This window comes from Drosophila ananassae, chromosome XL, assembly GCF_017639315.1.
Source record: "Drosophila ananassae strain 14024-0371.13 chromosome XL, ASM1763931v2, whole genome shotgun sequence".
NCBI lineage: Eukaryota > Metazoa > Arthropoda > Insecta > Diptera > Drosophilidae > Drosophila > Drosophila ananassae.
The window spans coordinates 6690942-6706674 of NC_057931.1; the positions used below are offsets into that span (position 1 = coordinate 6690942).

Sequence of the window (15733 nt, forward strand, 5' to 3'; positions counted from 1 at the left end):
AATCGCACTTGTCGATTATGCAGGTTTCATGGCAATCCTTACCGATAGGTCATTGACATCACCCTGTTGGTCAGTAATTGCCATTTAGTTTCAAAATAGCTTTTTATTCAAGTACTGCTTAGATTTAGATTTATAATTAATTTAGACAAACATCACTCATACATTTAATAAGTAATAATTAATAGCCTCTAAAGCCTCCTTGATTAATCGAATATAAGGATGATCGCGAAAAGCTTCCTTGAAAAACTGATATTTTTATAATAAAAGTTCTAAGAACTGGCCAACAAACTATGCTTCTTGTATCCTGTTTATCAAAATTGATCAACAATTACTAAATAACAAATATAATAATGGGAAATTCTAAAAAATCAACCAGTTTCTAGGCTTAATTTGGCATTTATTATCATTTAAATGATAACATTTTATTTGCCTTTCTATCAGTTTGCTAAAAAATTATTACTCAAGGCTCTATTAGAACCTCAGAAGATTACTCGGGTGTATAAATTTAAATCATTAACAGAAAGTTTTAATTTAAAAAGTTTTTAACAAGCATAGCCTATCACCGGTTTGTGTCTTTGCTAAGAAAAGCAGTGCACCAAGCAGTTCAACTTGAAAATGAAACATCCCGCTTTATATTTGAAGCTAATTATACTATTTCATTATTAAATGAAATAAAACCCATTAAATGAAAGGAAAACACTTGCTTATAATCAAATTGTTCTTTATTTTTTAGTATAATTACAATTTATGTACAGTTCAAGAGGATATTTCAAACAGAAGTATAGTTAAAGTTTAATGAATTATTGTTGTTTATTGCAGAATAAATATAAATAAAATATTATAACCAGAATATATAACTTAAATAATATATTTGCTCCACTGTGCCAGAAAGCTTTGTGCTGGAAAGCTCTCCGGCTCTACGAACGCTTCCATATGACATTGACAGAATCTGAAAAAGTTATAAAGAACTGCGGAGTGGCAGGAATGTCACCACTTGTTTAGTTGCTTCTGGCGGCGATTGAAGGAAAGAGACCAATACCCATCCACCGGCTAACATGGCACTCAAGTTTGCTGCGAATCTGAACTTTCTGTTCACCGAACGAGCTGGCACGATCGCCGAACGGATCCGGCTGGCCCATCAGAACGGTTTCCGGGCCGTGGAGATACCCTATCCGGAGGGCGAGACCAGCGATGTGGTGAGTGCCGTCAAGGAGACCGGCATTGTGGTCAGTCTGGTGAACCTGGCCTTCGACAAGACCGACGATCAGCTGAGATTCGGTTCCACCAGTGTGCCCGGCAAGGAGCAGCTCTTCAAGAACCAGCTGGACGACACCATCGGCTTTGCCAAGCAGGTGGGCTGCGGCAAGATTCATCTCACGGCTGGTCTGTTCAAGGGCGGCCAGGAGAGCGACTACACGAAGACCTACACCTCCAACCTGAAGGTGGCCGCCGAGAGCCTCCGTGCCAGCAAGCTGGTGGGCGTAATTGAGCCCATCAACAAGTACGCCGTGCCCGGATACTACATGAACTCCTACGCCAAGGCCGCCGCCGTCCTGTCCGAGGTGGGTGCCGACAACATCCGCCTGCTTGCCGATCTCTATCACCTCCAGCACCTGCACGGTAACGTCTCCAAGACCCTGGAGGAGTACAAGCAGCTGATCGGTCACTTCCAGATCGCCCAGGTTCCGCATCGTCACGAACCGGACGTGGCCGGCGAACTGGACTACGGCTATGTGTTCAAGGCACTCCAGGAGTTCGGCTACGATGGCTGGGTGGGATGCGAGTACAAGCCCAAGACGACGACGGTGGAGGGCCTCTCCTGGGTCTCCAAGCTGGGATACACCCTGTGATCCGGAATCCCATTGTATTTAAACATATATGTAGTATATATATATATTTAAACTCATTTTTTTTAAAGCGAACAAAAAGCGTTAGTTTTTCTTTAAAAAAAAAGGTCATGGATTTGACCTACAGCAAGGGTGTAGTAGCTTTCCTCTTGGCTCAGTGGCTGGTGATTAGATAATGGAACAGATTAGATACTGACGTCTTCTCCTAGCTATCTCCCGCAAGCACCCGCTTGGCGTACTCGGCGATGTGGAGAATGCCCAGCTCCGGGGAGGCGATGTGCAGATTGTCGCCATTGCAGAACACCGTATTGATGTGCGGATTGTGGAGCTCAGCCACCAGAGTGGAGCAGCCCGTCGAGGAGTCCCCCGTGGACTTGAGCATTTTCTGGAAATAATAAAAAGTGGGTCAGTATTATCTCCAAAGCGAGCTTACCACAAAATGTGGTTTTCTTTTCGAAAATAATCAACTTTTCATTTAACTTTGGTACTTTTGGAAATGTCCTGATAAGAAAACCTCAACTATAACACTAATTTGTATAGTATTCCTCATATTATTTTCCTAATCAGCGCCTATCAACACTTCTGACACCTAAAGGCAACCGGGAAACTGTATACAAACAGGGAGAAGTATATAAAGTGAAGCCTCTCCCAGCCGATGACTCGGAAATCATCATTAATTTCATGCTTCGTGACTTTCAATTGTCGCTTGTCCACTTCTGCAACATTTTTCAATTAGCAAGTTTATAAATATCGAAGCTTTTTGGACTGGAATGGATAGGAGCAGTGGAACCTATCTACTCACCATCCAGAACTCATTGCCCGGCAAGGCATTACCATCCCAGGCGTAGGACACCACCAGCAGCATGTCGGCATTCTCCGGTCCCGTCAACTTCTCGGCCGGATTTCGCTTGGAGATGCGGACACGAATACCCTTCTTGGGATGACCGGGTATCTCCACCAGAGCACCGTCCTTTAGGCCGCCGCATTCCTTCATGGTGAACCAGGAGAAGTGCACGACACCCAAGTGATCCAACCTGGAACCGAGGGTGCGCATGCGCTGCTCAAAGGCCTCCAGAAAGATGCGCTCCTGCTGGACGGCCACCTTCCACACGCCCAACCCGAAGCCCACCACATGGACGTAGGCCAGACGGTTGGTGGCCTTGGCCCGGGCCTGGGCCTCCAGGAGCAGCAGATCGAAGCTGATCGCATAGCGCCGTTTCATAGCCAGATTGTCGAAAACATCCAACTTATTGCCCGAGGGACCGAACCTTTGATGGTCAATGGTGGCCTGGCCATGCACCAGATCCCGCATGGCGTAGAATCCACGCCACAAGCGCCGATAGTCCTGCTCCCTGGTGGTGGCCGGTGCATCCAGAGCCATGCCGTAGCCCCGCTCTCGGGTGTTCTGAGTGCGGGCAATCACAATGTCCTGGAACTCCATCAGATTCCGCCGCGACAGCCGGGCTCCAATCATGCCCACAATGACACCACTCGGCTCCAGAGTCTTGGAGTTGAAGGCAACGCGACCGCAATTGGCACGCTCGCCCTCGTTGATGAAAATGGTGTGGGAGCTGACGGTCAGCAGAGCGGACAGCTTGATGTCGTCGTAGCTGAGTAGGTCGGCCAGCACCAAGGGCGCCTTCTCCTCGGCGGTGCCCACAGTTTCGAAGCCACTGGCTCCCCGTTCACCGCTAAGGAGCAGGTACTTGTCATTGCGGGCTATGAAGCTGGCACAGCGCTTCTCCAGGAGACGCTGGACAAAACCGCAGAGGGAGAGCGGCTTATAGACGGGTTTCTCAATGGAATTGCCTGCAATTGGTATGCGCATTCAGTAAAGCCGATGGGGAGAGCCACTTTGGAGAGAGAAACCCACTCACCCCACTTGCACTTGTGCTCCAGGTATTGCAAATAGAGGCCCAAGGTACGTTCGTGGATAACCGGATACGTAGAAGCTATCTGCATGTCAATGCTAGCCAGCCGAAGTGGTGACTGCTTGTGGACACGGACACTCTCCACGCCAAACTGAAAGTATGGTTCAGGGTAACTAAGCGCTGGCAGAGATTACAATGGATTTTAACCCACTGGCAAGGGGAACTCTTTGGATTTCTGCATCACCATGGAGGCAAGGCCGTCAGTTTTCGCCTTCGGCTTCTTTACTTTCCGGCAGTCCTGGAGCAGCTTCATCCCGAACTCCGTCAGGGGCTGGGAGTCTCCAGAAACCGCTGGCCAAACTGCATCCACTTCATCACCGAAGGCAGACATGGTTCTGATCTCTAATTTAAAGTATTTCCCACAAGTGGCGACTCTGCCGTAATTTCGCAAGCGCTACTAATTGCAATGGGCCCCGGAAACGCATTTTATATAAACAAAATTGTGAAATAACTTCGGAACCGCTTTACCGATTATAATAACATGCCCCGATAAGCAATTGAGTTTAGCGCCGATTCAAAAACTATCGATAACTGAGATAAAAATACCGATTTTGTGTGACCAAATGAAAAATACCAAAAACTATATTTACAAGTACTATCGTTATACGGTATTAATGAGAAAAAAACGTATGACGATATATTTGTGGGCATATATCGATATCCCGATATAAATAAATTTCGACATCCCTACAAAAAAGTGTTAATGTTAATTTTTTTGCAAGAACGTGAGTGCGATAGCCCATCGAACTGCGAAAGGATTGCTGTGAAGCCCCCACAGTGCGTTGAGTAAGTGCCACCGACTGTGTAATGTGTAATAACTGAATAAATAGCAAGTAAATGGCCTTAAGTCTGCCTGGCCGCTGGCACCCGCGCGCGGCAAAAAGGCAGCGACAAGCCACACGCACACAAGCGCACTCTGCCAAAAAGCAGACGCACACGCACACACACACACTGGCGCAGAGTGCATGCAAAAACCAAAAACACAAACAATTAATGTAAACCTTTGTATTTCTGTACGACCTAGCAGCCTGGTGAGCGCCATCAACTAGCCAATCTCTCCAACGTTCCGACATTCCGGCCAGTTTCCAGTTTCCCCCCGACCAGTCACCCAGTCACCCAGTCGTCGCTTCAGTCCCGAAACTCCCCCCAACAGCCGGAAACAAGGTTGAAATATGTCGGACTACAGCGATTTGGATCGCCAGATTGAGCAGCTAAAACGCTGCGAAATCATCAAGGAGAACGAGGTGAAGGCCCTCTGCGCCAAGGCGCGCGAGATTCTGGTCGAGGAGGGGAATGTCCAGCGCGTCGATTCGCCGGTAACCGTATGCGGTGACATACACGGCCAGTTCTATGATTTGAAGGAGCTGTTTAAGGTGGGCGGCGATGTGCCCGAGAAGAACTACCTCTTCATGGGTGACTTTGTCGATCGCGGCTATTACAGCGTTGAGACGTTCCTGCTGTTGCTGGCACTGAAGGTGCGCTACCCGGATCGCATAACACTCATCCGCGGCAACCACGAGTCGCGTCAGATTACCCAGGTGTATGGATTCTATGACGAGTGCCTGCGCAAGTACGGTTCAACGGCGGTGTGGCGCTACTGTACCGAAATCTTCGACTACCTCAGCCTCTCGGCCATCATTGACGGCAAGATATTCTGTGTACACGGCGGCCTATCGCCCTCCATCCAGTACCTCGACCAAATCCGCAGCATCGATCGCAAACAGGAGGTCCCCCACGACGGTCCCATGTGCGATTTGCTATGGAGCGATCCGGAGGATCAGACCGGTTGGGGTGTATCGCCGCGAGGTGCCGGCTATCTATTTGGCTCCGATGTCGTCTCGCAGTTCAATCGGACCAACGAAATCGACATGATCTGCCGGGCACACCAGCTGGTAATGGAGGGCTTCAAATGGCACTTCAACGAAACCGTCCTGACCGTCTGGTCAGCGCCAAACTACTGCTACCGGTGAGTCAACCAACCTGACAACTGGAGAGTTGGCCAGCTGTTTGAAGTCAACAAACAACATTCCAATTATTTTCTCCATCAACAGTTGCGGCAATGTGGCTGCCATTCTGGAACTGAACGAGTACCTGCATCGCGATTTTGTCATCTTTGAGGCGGCTCCGCAGGAGAGTCGCGGCATTCCCTCAAAGAAGCCCCAGGCCGACTACTTTCTCTAAGACGAGTACCCAGTCGCCTTGCACGGTTTCCCTCCCGATGCTGCTCCTCCTGCTTCTGCTGCTTCCGATCTAGATGTATGTTTAGATCCTGATTCCAGCTACAAGACTGGGATGTACTCCCGCTGGTATCGCTGGGGAAACGAGTGTCCATCCGGTGGCTGATACGAAATCATCTAAAGGAAAAGATAACTGCCTGCCTGCCTAAGCAAAAGCGAGTGCAACATCACTGCAATTGCGAATGAAAATCAATTATAACATAATAATAGTAAGCTAAGCCACGACTTTGAGCCAGGGACGGGGAGAGGGTCCTTCGAGTTTCCTCTGCCGCTCAGAGGTCGATTACCTTCCTTTTTTTATTTCTACAAAAATTCATTTTAATTTTTAGCCGTGTTCCTCCCATCTTTTTAACTATTTTTTTTTTTGTAAAACTTCAACTAGCAGTTTGCAATCCAGACCAGACCAGATCCTTCCTCCCTCTGCATTGCATCTAGCTGATAGTAACTACTAGGATTAATTCCCCCCTCGAGTTACCTCGGAACTCGTCCGACAAAGATGGGACGTTTCTGTGGAAGGAAACGCCCGTCTTTCTCACACGAATTCCCAAAACACCAATTCGCGAGCGGATCGTATTTTTTACTCTATAAGATATAGTAGTGTGTAAGTACCAGGTGGGATACTGGGGTATTTGGGGGGGGATGGCCTGTCGCCGATTATATAAAGACCATAGAGAACAAAAAACGAAACCTGTGGGCAGGTCTTCTCACCTCAACAACAAATAAACAAAAGAGGAACGGCCCGATTGCGGATCGAGGCGGAAATGTTTAGTAATTCGAGTAGCGAGTAAGTCTAGTTCTAGGTACGACCCAGATTGGGATATTATATACAAATAATTATACATACACTATACACTTATTTAAATAAAGATTGTAAGAAAAGACAAGGCCTAAAGTTGCTCCGTTTATTGATTCTTAAGAACTAGTTGCTAGTAGTTTATACAAAAAAAAAAACAATTACATATTGGGTTCCATAGAGGCGCTTGTGGTTCAAATGGTCATTTCGGTTCAGGGTCTAGTGCTTCAGGTCCAGGCCGTGCTCCTTCATCTGCTCGTAGATGCAGTTCTGGTAGGCTTCGGCGGCATCACAGCTGGAAGACAGAACTATAGAGTTGGAGGAGGATCGTATTGGAAGCCAGATAACTTACTGATCCTCAGGGACTTCGATGGCCTCACAGTGTTCGGCCACTTCGGCCGCCACGTCGTCCTTCTCATCCTCGTGCTTGGTTATGGCCTTGATGATATCCACAGCGTGCTTCTTGCTCAGCTTGCCGGCCTCATCCAGCTGGAGGATTAGGAATCAGGAATTAGTCTTAGACTACAATAACATGAACTGAGAACTAACCATTTCCAATTTCTTCAGGACACAGGCACGCAGGCACTTGGCCTCATGGCTCTCGGCCTTCTCATGCTTCATCATCTGCTCCACATCCTCTGAAGAATACCCAAGGTGAGTTGGTACTTTATCCTCATCTCACATCCCTAATACAAACCATCTGTGGCTCCCGTCTCCGCTTGGCATTCGTGACCCAGTTTGGTGGCATGCTCCTCGGAAATCTCCTCGTGGGGCTTGGCGGACGCTGAACCGGATCCCAGGACCAGACAGCCCAGGACTAGAAGCAACACGGACGAGGCACTGACCAGACGCGGCATTTTCAACGCAAACTAACTTCGAATTGGATGCTCCATCCGGACCACCTCGAGGCTTTTATAGGCCTAGGCCTAGACCCGGACCGGCTGGCAAGTCCCGTGATTGGGGTTGGGGTACCGTCTCAAGCAGCAGTCTCAAGCGGCGGAGTAATTAGTGGACAATTAGCGGGTGGGAAGAGTGAACTACATGGGCATCACACATGACACTCCACCGTACTCCAAAACCGGAGATGCCCTCGACTGGGTCTCGTGTGAACAACTGACACTCTTCCATCTGGTGGCAAGTGGACGGATGAGCAGATCGGGGGTCGTCCGCCCCATCCCTCCATCCCGATCACCGATCACCAATTACCCATTTAATTGCCGACTAACACGATATCTCGACATCGATCTCGCTGAAAATAAATCTGAAATGAAAAATGCAAAAATGCGAAAATCTAAATATCAAAAAAATGTGAAATGATAAATGAAAAATGAAAAAGTCCCGCCAGCAATTAAATCGATCAACTGCTCTGACTTGGCAACTTTCAGTGCATTTTCATTCCCAACTATAACAATTCCCATAATCCCGAGTATATATCTTCATAATCACTTATCTGATTATTCAGTTGACAGCCGGGAGTGATCGTTTAGGCCCTAATAGTACCCTATTTTTCTTTTTTTTTAATAGTTCCTATTTTTTTTTCTATTATATTTAGGGTTTTTTATAATCTATTTCAATTTTATTTCCAATCTTAACTCTTTATAACTCCCTTGGGTAGTTTTTGGACAATTTTTTGAGCATTTCTTTTCTTGATTAGTAATTTTTCCTAAAAGGTTTATTTTAAAATATTTAATTTAATTTTTTAATTCTCATTTTATTGTCAATTAAGAGCTAGAGAGAATACTTTAATAAAAATATATAATATGTATATACTCTCATAATCCAAATGAAACTGGGTTTTGGAAAACATTTTTTTGAATTTCCGGATTTTCAAACAATTTAGAAATGATTCATTAAGTTTTGAAATAAGAAAATAGTTATAGTACTGTAGTTATAATCATTATATTATAAATAGTTATAGTAGTATAGTTATTCATTTATTTTTATTTAACAATTAATATAACCTTACAATATTTATATATTTATTTCTGTAGAAATTTATTATATTAACTAGTCTGTTAACTAGTCTATCAACTAACTATATTATTAGTTATTTCTTACATTTATTATTTAACTGTTTCTATTTCTATTAAATATTTCTTAATATTTATATTTATATATTTAATATTTTAAATTAAATGAAACCCTTCCTGGTTAATCAGTGTACTTGTTGGCCAAAAAGCTGCCCCCTTTTGCTGACTAGTGTCTGGCATGCGTGACTTCCAGTGTCTTCCAGTCCGGCACGGGTGATCTTGACACTGGAATACCGCTGTCGTCGGCCGAATGAGGTGGGAAAGCGGAGAATGACAGAAGTGTGGGTGGCAAGGTCGCGGGGTCGAGAGCGTATAAAAGCCAAGAAGCGGCGAAAGTGAAGAGCATCAGTCCGAGAACCTCCAGAGCCACCAAGATGAAGTCGATGACCGTTGTTTCCCTGCTAGCCGTTGTCCTCCTGCCGCTGCAGTGCATCTGTGCCCAGAGCCAGACCTTCGACCTGGCCAGCTTGATCCCGAACCGGGGATCAGAGCCCATTTGGACGACCATCAACAAGAACTTGCCGCAGGTGCAGGGCATGATCGATGCCGCCCGGAGGCAGTGCATCCAGCAGCTGGGCATGCCCAAGGGCCAGCGCCCCCTCATGAAGGAGACCAATCCCAGCGAGAAGGAGAAGTGCCTGATTGAGTGCGTCCTCAAGAAGATCAAGATGATAGACGACACCAACAAGCTGAACCTGGCCCAGGTGGAGAAGCTTACCAGCCTGGTCACCCAGGACAACAAGGTGGCCATCGCCATCAGCTGCAGCATGGCCCAGAACTGCAACCGTTCCATCACGGAGAAGAAGCCCTGCCAGGCGGCCCATCTCTTCAACCAATGTATTGGCCGCCACCTGGACCGGAACAACGTCAAGCTGGTCTGGTAGTGGGACTCATCCTAGAGAAGGAGTAGCTCCTCCTCCTCCTCCAGAGACACAGTTCTGACCTTTATTTGGCTTCCAAATAAAATGGTCCCAGAAATGTGTATTTAATTGCAAAAATAACTGCATCTAATTTAAGTATTTTAATTCCATTTTTTAATTAAAATTATTAATTATACTCCCTTTAAATATTTAATAAAAAAAATTAAGAAAAGTATCTCTCCTTGGCTGGGCACTTTATTTGTGTTTTTTATGGGAACCACATCGTGTTCGCCAACTTAAAGGAATTTAATTTAAAAACTAACGAAAAAAAAACAAATCTTTGGAAGAGGGTTTCCAGGATATGTGGGAGAGCCTACTCCTTGACGTCCGGAATTTTGAAGCCGGAAGAGCGCATCTCGCGGAGCATGCAGATGGAGATGCCGTGGGCAGCCTCGCACCTGGGATTTTTAAAAATAAAATAAAATATTTAAGAGGAAAGGAAGGTCCTTACTTATCCTGCTCCGCCTTGAGGAGCTCATTGCACTTCTTGACGATCCGCCGGCCATCCTCCTCGCGATCCGGGAACATCATGTTCATCATCTCGATGGTCTTGTCCTCGTTGAACTGCAACTGGCCCTCGGGCATCAGCTCGAACTGCTCCAGCATACAGTGGCGGAAGCACTTGGACTCCTTCTTGGCATCCTCCTTGTTCAGTACCATCTCGACAATGTGCTCTGCGGTGGGGAGACTCATCAAGGACCTGACTCTCCAACCAAATGCCAAACAGACTCACCCCGGAGCGGCTTGGGAGTGCATCCATCGCCGAATGGCTCAATCAGATCCACCACCTCGTCCAGTGTCATGGAGATCTCCTCCTCGTCGGCGGTGACCAGGGTCAGTAGGAATCCGGAGCAGGCCAGTGCCAGGACTAAGCAGTTGGATATTTGCATCATCATTGGGGGGGGTGTCTTCTGGAAAGTGAACGGCCAGCGACTGCCATCCGGAGTATATATACTCTCCGGGCAGGGTGTCGTGTCTCCGGAGCATCCGGTACACCAGTCGCTTGTAGATTCCATCCGGCGATAGCCATGACATTGCCCAGCCAGGGCCCAGCCAACATGCAATCATATTTCATCTCAAAACTCCTATTATTGGAAGTGCTTTTTTTTAACTTTTATTTTGACTCTCGAGGGTTAAGAAAGTGTTGAAAAAAAAATATGTTCAGGATGTCCTGGATGTCCTTGTCCTTAGGGAAACAAAAACACACTGATGTTGTTCTTCAGGCAAGTGAGCAGGGCGTGGGCAGGATCACAGTTGGGGGCATTCTTCAGACCCACTGTGGCGTCCTTGCAGAGCTGGATGCCCTTCTTGTACTCGTCCTTGTAGTTGTCCGGCAGCATGATGTCCATTTGCTTCAGGGTCTGTTCCAGTTGGAACTTTCCCTTTTTGATCTAAAAATTATAGGATTCTGATACTTTATGGTGTTCTCTTTCCAGTAATATCCTTTTACCCACCGCCTGCATCATCTCCAGGATACAGTTGATGTAGCAATTGGTGTCCTTGCTGTTGGGTATGTTGCCATTCTGGATGCCATCGGCCACATCCTGGGTGATCTTCGGGAACTTTGGCAAACAGACATCGCGCATTAACTTTCCGGCCGATCTCATCTGCTCCTCGGTGACCTGCGAGAGGGATCTGTTAGTGTATCCTGGATCCTGGGGGAGTACGAGAGACTCACCCCGGCATTAATCCCCGGAGGAAGGAGGAGCGTAGCAACTCCAAAGACCAGAACAGATATAATCCACAGATCGAACTTCATCGCTGGAACTGAGACACTGAGACACCTGTATCTTCTGGCTAATATCTTTTATAGACGATCCGGAGACATGCAAATACCTCGAATGTGGGTGGGTGGCAGTATGGGTGTGGGAGTGGGAGTGGGAGTGGTGGGGCCAGGGCCTAATTTCCATATCTTGGGGCCTGTAATCTTGTCACATTAATTGACAAGTAGGACGGATGGAGTGTGTTGGGTCACCATTCTCCCATCCATCACGCGAAATGCGTTCGACAGTCCCATTTCCGATCATGCAATCCCAATCCGAAGCCCAATCCAACTCCGATCACCGTTTCCAGATCTGATGGGGCGGGGCGCTCTAACAATATGGAATCAAAATAAAGCCAAATCATATTAAGTTATTGTCATCGGGTCTGATCTTCGAATGGGGCAGCTATTTTACCCTTGTGGAGTGATCTCCACTCGATATACTTGAACGGGCTGCCCAAACCAGCTCCATTGCATGCAAACTAGTGCCAGAAAACAATCCAATTCGGAATATTAAATTATAAGGCTTCCCTACAATTAGTGATTACATTAGCAATTCCAGGCATTCAATGGGACGCTTAATCGCCAGAGATCTTCATTAGAGGACCCATTAAGACCCAACCAGCGGAACTTCATAAGAGGACTACATAGACCATTCTCTGCTAGATATTCTCAAGGGGCATAATCTTGAAGCGAGAATATTTGATGCAGAATTATGCAATATTGATCCACTAAGCGATTAAGGTATTCCACTCAAGGATCGGATGAGAATTGGCTGAGATATAGCTATCGATATGGGCCATGTAAGGAAATCCAACATTTTGAAGGGGATGCCCCACAAAAATTGAAAAAATTTTTAAAAAATATTTTGTGTTCGGATTTTGATGCAGAACGACTGGAAATCGATCCACAAATCGTTTAAGGTATCCCGCTTAAGGATCGGATGAGAATCGGCCGAGATATAGCTATGGACGTGGGCCAAGTACGAAAATCCAGCATTTTGAAGGGTATCCCCCACAAAAATTGGAAAAATTTTTAAAAAATATTTTCTGTCGGGATTTTGATGCAGAATGACTAGAAATCGATCCACTAAGCGTTTAAGGTATCCCTTTTAAGGATCGGATGAGAATTGGCTGAGATATGGCTATGGACGTGGGCCAAGTGCGGAAATCCAGCATTTTGAAGGGTATCCCCCACAAAAATTGAGAAAATTTTGTAAAAATATTTTGTTTTAGGATATTGATGCAGAATGCCTGGAAATCGATCCACAAATCGTTTAATGTATCCCGCTTAAGGATCGGGTGAGAAATGGCAAAGATATAGCTATGGACGTGGGCCAAGTACAGCATTTTAAAGGACTCCCCCATAAAAAAGCCCCCAAAGAAGCAATCATATCCGTAACTGCTACCCGTTTTTGAGGCTTCACTCATTTGAGAGTCGATCAGGGAAGGCCTGAGTCTAGAGTCTGGCAGTGTCGTTCAATCAAATCGCAAACCCGATCAGATAGACAGCCGAAGCTATTGTCTCCAAATTTAAATCCCTGAAAAGCCCCGATTGCCGCGAACGAGGATACAAGTGATCCGAGGAGTCAGTGCCGAGATGTCCGAGCAGTTCAACTTCAACGAGGCCTTCAACAGCCAGACCCTGCGCGGACGCGCCAATGTGAGTATCCTGCGGCTGGGATCCTGTACCGTGTACCCTTCCTACCAACATACTCCTCCCCCCCTCCCAGGTAGCAAAGGCCACCTGGGCCTCCGTGGGCCTGGTCTATGTGCTCGTGAAGATGCATCGCCGCAACACCAAGCGCCGCGAGGCGAAGCTCTACTGCAAGGGCTGCCAGCAGGCGATACTGGGCTAGGAGGATGTCCTGCCCCCCGGTGATCACCATCACCCGGGACCATCTATGTGTTCTTTCTCGTTTCCCCCAAATCCCATCTCGTGTACTTTCGACGAGCTAATAAAATGTTGAATGTTTTAATGAAACTTTTGATGCGGATTTTTAATATTATGCAGGAAGAAACTTTATGATACCTAGTACTAGTGACTATTTTAATATAGTTACTAACTTTGTTTCTATGATATATAGTACATGGCATAAAATATATATTTATTCTAAGGTGGGATATTTCTTTTCTTCCTGAAACCTTAAGAAACCTCAAGATGTTCTCCCTTTTTAGAACTCTAGAAGTAGCGGGTATATTATACTTTTTCCTTTAAATAAAAGGATATTCTGGTAAAAAGGTTAAAATGTTAAAAAAACATTTCTTAAATGGACTTTAAGAGTTAAACTAATTTAGAATAGGTATAGGAATGAGTAACATAGCTTCTGACGCTAGACTAGACCCTCACCCGAAAGTTGGGTGACCTCATTTTTATGTAAAACCCCTTTTTCAAAACAATACCCACGATCTCTCTTTAAGGATCCACCTTCTCCCCTACTGTCATTAGCTGTCAATTGCCATTTAAAAGCCTAAGGATGCTATGGAGTTGAAATCTAACTCCGGAAAAGGGTAGGCCTGGCCAGAGGCTTCTTTAAACACAAGGCCAGAGCCTATGTAACTCCCATTTGATCAGGCCCCCGCCCAGAGACAGTACACTCAGCCAGTAACCAGAGCCCCAGGAGCCAACTTCAAGAGCAGGAGCATGGCCGAGGGATTCAAGAAGTATTTCAATGGCACCACCATCAATGGCCGAGCCAATGTGAGTGGCGTTGCCCCAGTCCATCCAGTTCCTCCCGTTTCTAAACTCCTCCCATCTCCCATAGGTGGCCAAAGCCACGTATGCCACGTTGGCGTTGCTGTACATCTTCTACAGGATGCGGAAGGGCGGCTCCAAGGAGCAATCCCAGCTGGCCAGCGGCAAGTGCAGCTGCGAAAGCGAGACGGGACCGGGTCCCCACTCGGATCCCGGCATCTATGAGGTGGATCCCGATTGTTCCGTATGCCGGGAACGATCCGAGAAGGCCATGACCGAGTACGACAAGGAGCAGCAGCGCAAGGCGGCCCAGGAGGAAGATGATGGCTGTCGCGATGATCCTCCACCGCCACCGTCCGGCGGCTCTGGCGGTCAGCCGCGTCGCAAGTGTCCTTGCGAGGAGCCCAGTCGCCGGGTGGAGGGATCCGTGAAGCACAGTAGCCACCACATCACCGGCCACTCCACCACCAATTCGAGCTCCCACAGCAGCAGCAACAAGGTCAGGGGTCACCAGTTCCAGTCGCCGTATCAGTACCAGCAGCGATACAGTCAGAGCAGTGCCGCACAGGCCCAAGCGGAGCAAGTGCGTCCGGCGAGTGCGCTGGTGGGTCAGGTGCACGACGCCGTCTATCGGGTCTTCCGCGGCGTGGTGGGCGCCATGTTCGGCGGCTCGACGATCAACACCAGTTCGGGGAGCGGCGAGAAGGCGGAAGGCCAGACGCCGGGAGGTATTGCCTCGGCATCGGATTCGTCAGCGGCGGCCGCGTCCGCCACGTCACCGTCGTCCTCCATGGTGGACGAGCAGGAGGAGGAGGAGGAGCGCGACGATGGCCAGGACTACGATGGCAGCGAGGAGACGCCTCTGAAGCGGCGGACTGCCCCCCGATCCTGTGTGCCGACCAGCCACGACATGCCGGACGTGGTGGGTCTCGAGGAGGGGCACTACCTCTACCAGAATCAGCCCGAGGAGTCATACTCTCCACCAGCTCGGGAAGCCTACTCCGGACCGGAATCGTCCAAATCGCACAAGAATGAGAACGACTATAGCGGCTTCACCGACGGCTTCGCCTCCGGGCTCTTCTTTGGCGGCGAGGATCAGTGAGGGGGGCCAGTGTGGTCTCCTAGGGACTCCAGGATCAGGAACTGGACTATGCCGGAATCTGAGCGGGTGCCTCCGTAGAATTCAAAATTTCTGTTTTGAAGAATAAATCTGAATAAATCCCTTAGGCTTTTCAACCTATGAAGGATAGTTTTTCCCCTAAACTTTAGAGTCTAAAGGACTAGCTTGGTAATATGTATTTAAAAAATAATATTTATAAATATTATTTAATAATATTTAAAAGCATAATTAGATGCTTTAATCCAAAACCTATTTGTCAACTCTTTCAAGGGGTATCTGTAGTTTCTACCTCCTTTTAGCTACAATTCTCAATTGGTTCTGGGTATTTAAAACAAAATGGCGTCACTTTACAAAAAAAACAACTAAAAAGTAGCCTCTGATTGTATGATTTTGGAGTTT

General features: G+C 47.1%; 9 protein-coding genes across 11 annotated transcripts; 5 read left to right on the plus strand and 4 right to left on the minus strand.

The window, feature by feature from the left end:
- Positions 1-912: 912 nt before the first annotated feature.
- LOC6502244 (putative hydroxypyruvate isomerase) lies at positions 913-1922 on the plus strand. The gene has a single exon (XM_001966037.4). The coding sequence runs from the start codon at positions 1056-1058 to the stop codon at positions 1848-1850; it is 795 nt and encodes a 264-aa protein (XP_001966073.1). The 5' UTR covers positions 913-1055; the 3' UTR covers positions 1851-1922.
- LOC6502177 lies at positions 1917-4109 on the minus strand. 2 transcript variants are annotated; one of them, XM_001966038.4, is made up of 4 exons: positions 3930-4109; positions 3725-3869; positions 2650-3656; positions 1917-2232 (listed from the first exon to the last, which is right to left on the minus strand). In XM_001966038.4, the coding sequence occupies exons 1-4, from the start codon at positions 4107-4109 to the stop codon at positions 2053-2055; spliced, it is 1512 nt and encodes a 503-aa protein (XP_001966074.1). In that variant the 3' UTR covers positions 1917-2052. The 2 variants fall into 2 exon arrangements, with proteins under 2 accessions (XP_001966074.1, XP_032309345.1); XM_032453454.2 differs by lacking the exon at positions 1917-2232 and adding an exon at positions 2240-2563.
- A 129-nt stretch (positions 4110-4238) lies between these two features.
- On the plus strand, positions 4239-6899 carry LOC6502245 (serine/threonine-protein phosphatase 4 catalytic subunit). Of its 2 annotated transcripts, none has more exons than XM_001966039.4 (3): positions 4239-4564; positions 4806-5744; positions 5830-6899. In XM_001966039.4, exons 2-3 carry the CDS (start codon positions 4951-4953, stop codon positions 5957-5959), a joined length of 924 nt encoding a protein of 307 aa, XP_001966075.1. In that variant the 5' UTR covers positions 4239-4564; positions 4806-4950; the 3' UTR covers positions 5960-6899. The 2 variants fall into 2 exon arrangements, with proteins under 2 accessions (XP_001966075.1, XP_014759975.1); XM_014904489.3 differs by having other exon boundaries at positions 4400-4564; positions 4803-5744.
- Positions 6900-6903: 4 nt separating this feature from the next.
- Positions 6904-7695, minus strand: LOC6502176 (general odorant-binding protein 19d). The gene is made up of 4 exons (XM_032453455.2): positions 7506-7695; positions 7358-7446; positions 7161-7297; positions 6904-7103 (listed from the first exon to the last, which is right to left on the minus strand). Exons 1-4 carry the CDS (start codon positions 7663-7665, stop codon positions 7028-7030), a joined length of 462 nt encoding a protein of 153 aa, XP_032309346.1. The 5' UTR covers positions 7666-7695; the 3' UTR covers positions 6904-7027.
- Positions 7696-7849: 154 nt separating this feature from the next.
- LOC6502247 lies at positions 7850-9932 on the plus strand. The gene is made up of 2 exons (XM_001966041.4): positions 7850-7946; positions 9094-9932. Exons 1-2 carry the CDS (start codon positions 7850-7852, stop codon positions 9720-9722), a joined length of 726 nt encoding a protein of 241 aa, XP_001966077.2. The 3' UTR covers positions 9723-9932.
- Positions 9932-10687, minus strand: LOC6502175. Its single transcript, XM_001966042.4, has 3 exons — positions 10492-10687; positions 10210-10432; positions 9932-10156 (listed from the first exon to the last, which is right to left on the minus strand). Exons 1-3 carry the CDS (start codon positions 10652-10654, stop codon positions 10072-10074), a joined length of 471 nt encoding a protein of 156 aa, XP_001966078.1. The 5' UTR covers positions 10655-10687; the 3' UTR covers positions 9932-10071.
- A 169-nt stretch (positions 10688-10856) lies between these two features.
- LOC6502174 (general odorant-binding protein 19a) lies at positions 10857-11549 on the minus strand. Its single transcript, XM_001966043.4, has 3 exons — positions 11437-11549; positions 11213-11380; positions 10857-11149 (listed from the first exon to the last, which is right to left on the minus strand). The coding sequence occupies exons 1-3, from the start codon at positions 11515-11517 to the stop codon at positions 10946-10948; spliced, it is 453 nt and encodes a 150-aa protein (XP_001966079.1). The 5' UTR covers positions 11518-11549; the 3' UTR covers positions 10857-10945.
- A 485-nt stretch (positions 11550-12034) lies between these two features.
- LOC6502248 (putative 60S ribosomal protein L33) lies at positions 12035-13503 on the plus strand. The gene is made up of 2 exons (XM_001966044.4): positions 12035-13182; positions 13253-13503. The coding sequence occupies exons 1-2, from the start codon at positions 13120-13122 to the stop codon at positions 13376-13378; spliced, it is 189 nt and encodes a 62-aa protein (XP_001966080.1). The 5' UTR covers positions 12035-13119; the 3' UTR covers positions 13379-13503.
- Positions 13504-14019: 516 nt separating this feature from the next.
- On the plus strand, positions 14020-15454 carry LOC6502249. The gene is made up of 2 exons (XM_001966045.4): positions 14020-14220; positions 14285-15454. Exons 1-2 carry the CDS (start codon positions 14164-14166, stop codon positions 15314-15316), a joined length of 1089 nt encoding a protein of 362 aa, XP_001966081.2. The 5' UTR covers positions 14020-14163; the 3' UTR covers positions 15317-15454.
- The last annotated feature ends 279 nt before the right edge of the window (positions 15455-15733 follow it).

Excerpts from the sequence above, each read along its gene's own strand:
- LOC6502244 (XM_001966037.4), top strand. The coding sequence starts at position 1,056 with ATGGCACTCAAGTTTGCTGCGAATCTGAACTTTCTGTTCACCGAACGA.
- LOC6502177 (XM_001966038.4), bottom strand. The coding sequence starts at position 4,109 with ATGTCTGCCTTCGGTGATGAAGTGGATGCAGTTTGGCCAGCGGTTTCT. Across the intron at positions 3,870-3,929 it reads CCAAAGAGTTCCCCTTGCCA|TTTGGCGTGGAGAGTGTCCG; the intron begins GTGGGTTAAAAT and ends CCATACTTTCAG. Across the intron at positions 3,657-3,724 it reads GGAGCACAAGTGCAAGTGGG|GCAATTCCATTGAGAAACCC; the intron begins GTGAGTGGGTTT and ends TACCAATTGCAG.
- LOC6502245 (XM_001966039.4), top strand. The coding sequence starts at position 4,951 with ATGTCGGACTACAGCGATTTGGATCGCCAGATTGAGCAGCTAAAACGC. Across the intron at positions 5,745-5,829 it reads GCGCCAAACTACTGCTACCG|TTGCGGCAATGTGGCTGCCA; the intron begins GTGAGTCAACCA and ends CTCCATCAACAG.
- LOC6502176 (XM_032453455.2), bottom strand. The coding sequence starts at position 7,665 with ATGCCGCGTCTGGTCAGTGCCTCGTCCGTGTTGCTTCTAGTCCTGGGC. Across the intron at positions 7,298-7,357 it reads TCCTGAAGAAATTGGAAATG|CTGGATGAGGCCGGCAAGCT; the intron begins GTTAGTTCTCAG and ends CTAATCCTCCAG. Across the intron at positions 7,104-7,160 it reads ATCGAAGTCCCTGAGGATCA|CTGTGATGCCGCCGAAGCCT; the intron begins GTAAGTTATCTG and ends TCTGTCTTCCAG.
- LOC6502247 (XM_001966041.4), top strand. The coding sequence starts at position 7,850 with ATGGGCATCACACATGACACTCCACCGTACTCCAAAACCGGAGATGCC. Across the intron at positions 7,947-9,093 it reads ACTCTTCCATCTGGTGGCAA|GTGGGAAAGCGGAGAATGAC; the intron begins GTGGACGGATGA and ends CGGCCGAATGAG.
- LOC6502175 (XM_001966042.4), bottom strand. The coding sequence starts at position 10,654 with ATGATGATGCAAATATCCAACTGCTTAGTCCTGGCACTGGCCTGCTCC. Across the intron at positions 10,433-10,491 it reads CACTCCCAAGCCGCTCCGGG|AGCACATTGTCGAGATGGTA; the intron begins GTGAGTCTGTTT and ends TCCCCACCGCAG. Across the intron at positions 10,157-10,209 it reads CTCAAGGCGGAGCAGGATAA|GTGCGAGGCTGCCCACGGCA; the intron begins GTAAGGACCTTC and ends TAAAAATCCCAG.
- LOC6502174 (XM_001966043.4), bottom strand. The coding sequence starts at position 11,517 with ATGAAGTTCGATCTGTGGATTATATCTGTTCTGGTCTTTGGAGTTGCT. Across the intron at positions 11,381-11,436 it reads CTCCGGGGATTAATGCCGGG|GTCACCGAGGAGCAGATGAG; the intron begins GTGAGTCTCTCG and ends TCCCTCTCGCAG. Across the intron at positions 11,150-11,212 it reads TCCTGGAGATGATGCAGGCG|ATCAAAAAGGGAAAGTTCCA; the intron begins GTGGGTAAAAGG and ends TATAATTTTTAG.
- LOC6502248 (XM_001966044.4), top strand. The coding sequence starts at position 13,120 with ATGTCCGAGCAGTTCAACTTCAACGAGGCCTTCAACAGCCAGACCCTG. Across the intron at positions 13,183-13,252 it reads CCCTGCGCGGACGCGCCAAT|GTAGCAAAGGCCACCTGGGC; the intron begins GTGAGTATCCTG and ends CCCCCCTCCCAG.
- LOC6502249 (XM_001966045.4), top strand. The coding sequence starts at position 14,164 with ATGGCCGAGGGATTCAAGAAGTATTTCAATGGCACCACCATCAATGGC. Across the intron at positions 14,221-14,284 it reads CCATCAATGGCCGAGCCAAT|GTGGCCAAAGCCACGTATGC; the intron begins GTGAGTGGCGTT and ends CATCTCCCATAG.